At 44.1% G+C, this 2,454-nt stretch overlaps 1 protein-coding gene across 1 annotated transcript; it reads right to left on the bottom strand.

Annotated features, from left to right (window-relative positions):
- Window positions 1–1,452: 1,452 nt before the first annotated feature.
- LOC109246943 (olfactory receptor 1S1-like) lies at window positions 1,453–2,454 on the bottom strand. The gene has a single exon (XM_019415310.2). It carries the CDS (start codon window positions 2,419–2,421, stop codon window positions 1,453–1,455), a length of 969 nt encoding a protein of 322 aa, XP_019270855.2. The 5' UTR covers window positions 2,422–2,454.

Genomic DNA, 2,454 nt, shown 5'->3' with positions numbered 1-2,454 from the left:
TCACTTTTAACTGTTAAAATTGGTTATGGAGGAATTTGTAATTGATGAGCAGCTTATATTTGCATAGATGCAGCTGTACTTGAAAAGGGGTGCTAGTCACATATCTCTACGGGGATCATCAAGAAGCAAGGCGTAATGGCTAAGGAACCCCAGAGCTGAAGCCTTCCTGAACTGAGGTCGTCCACACCCAAAGAGTGCTCTCTCTCATGACCATGCACATTCCAAGTATGGAATGACTGGGATATTTTAGAAGGTGTGCCTTCTAAATGAGACCTCTACCCTCCTCCCTCACTCGTTCTCTCTCTCTCTCTCAAAAATTAATAAATGTTAAAAAATTTTTTTAAATGAGGCCTGTATGATGCCATCGTGTGTGTGTTTTGTGGCTGTCCCATATCCTTAAAGTTTTCTTAAAGCTTGATTCTTGGTGTATTTTGTGAGCTTTATTGCCAAGCTGAACCCAAGACCATTGCAGCTGGTTGAGGAGAGAAGTCACCTCAAACTGTCCTGCTCAGACACAAGGATCAATGAACTCATATTATTTATCTCGGGCTTATCGGTTGTCACCTTCCCCTTTGCCCTCATCCTCTTCTACATCTTCATTGTCAGGGCTGTCCTGAGAATCTCACCCACAGAGGGAAAGTGGAAAGCCTTCTCCACCTGTGGCTCTCACCAACTAGAACTAATAACCTTGTTTTATAGACGAGAAAGTAGACTCAAGAAAGTGAATTGACATGCCATAAGTCTCATAACTACTTTGGGGCAGAGTCAGGACTAGAACTGATGTCTTTTATAGAAATGCTCTCTGATTTGTCATTGAATGCATTTCTCCAATTATGTTTTGCACACTAGTCCCACCAACTACTTGGTGATGAGTCAGGTTATATCCGACTGAATAAGCTCATATATGATTGAATACGTTTGAGAATTGTTGCGTACCATACTGCCTTCTTGGAGATTTATGCTATACCAAAGGATCTAAGAAGTTGTCTAGTGAAGACATTTACTTCATGCAGCTCAGAGTTGCCTCACATTATTTGGATGTGGGACCCTTCTGTGAACATCTCACTGAATAGTAGTTTTGGCAAAACAGACTTTGAGAAAAGCTGACCTAGAGAAATCAAGATTGAATAAAGGAATTAGTAATAACTGTCTTCAAATAAATAAACAAACAAACAAACAAACAAACAAATAAATAAATAAAATAACTGTCTCCAAAGCTGTAAAAGGTACTACATGCACTTGTTATTGTCTAAGTTATAAATGATTTGTGCCCAAGTTTGCAGGAACATAGATGAGAATCAGAATAATGCGCTTTCCTTGTGACTTACCAACGGGGTTAGGGCCTCGTTTCCAGACCAGAGCTATGTGGGAAAGCCCCGGCCCCTCGGAGGCGGATCTAAAACTGAACCATCACATCTATGCCATAAACTCTGGGCAGAATCATCCATCTGGTTATGGGGATAAATCAGATGCCCACGGCATCAAAGGGAGGAAGATTTTCCTACTGAGGAGCTTTCTTAGGGCACCTTTCATGTCCTTGTTCCTCAGGCTATAGATGAAGGGGTTCATCATGGGCGTCACCACAGTGAATAGCACTGCACCAATCTTATCTCCGCCATCAGGGTGAGTAGTTGAGGGGAAGAAGTAAACCCCTACAATGGTCCCATAGAAGAGCAATACAACTGTCAGGTGAGAGCCACAGGTGGAGAAGGCTTTCCACTTTCCCTCTGTGGATGAGATTCTCAGGACAGCCCTGACAATGCAGATGTAGGAGAAGAGGATGAGGGCAAAGGGGAAGGTGACAACCGATAAGCCCGCGATAAATAATACGAGTTCATTGATCCTTGTGTCTGAGCAGGACAGCTTGAGCAGAGGAGCCAAGTCACAGAAGAAGTGTGGGAGAGTGTTGCTGTCACAGAAAAGCAACGGAAGGAGCAGAAGAGTGTGTATTAGGGCAACAGCATTACTGAGGACCCACGGAATGACCGCGAGTGAAACGCAGAGCCTGGGTTGCATGATGGTCATGTAGTTCAGAGGGTGGCAGATAGCCACAAAGCGGTCATAGGCCATGACGCCCAAGAGGAAATTGTCAATAACGACAAACACAATAGAAAAGTACATTTGCGTGATGCAGTTCTCATAGGAGATGGATTGAGTCTTGGTCTGAATATTCATCAGCATCTTGGGGACTGAGGTGGATACGGAGGAAATATCAGCCAAGGACAGATTGGCAAGGAAGAAATACATGGGAGTGTGAAGGTTAGAATCCAAGCCGATGGCCAGGATGATGAGTCCATTCCCAACCACAGTGACCAGGTACATACCCAGGAAAAGCACAAAGAGGACCTTCTGCTGCTCAGCCTGGTTGGAGAGTCCCAGAAGGAGGAACCCAGAGACGGTGGTTTGATTTCCGTGATGCATATTTCTGCTGATCTGGAGAAAGGAACACAAGGT

This window comes from Panthera pardus, unplaced genomic scaffold, assembly GCF_024362965.1.
Source record: "Panthera pardus isolate Hobbes unplaced genomic scaffold, ASM2436296v1 HiC_scaffold_12, whole genome shotgun sequence".
Classification (NCBI taxonomy): domain Eukaryota; kingdom Metazoa; phylum Chordata; class Mammalia; order Carnivora; family Felidae; genus Panthera; species Panthera pardus.
The sequence above is the reverse complement of the archived record's forward strand: the minus strand, read 5'-3'. Positions and strand labels throughout refer to the sequence as shown.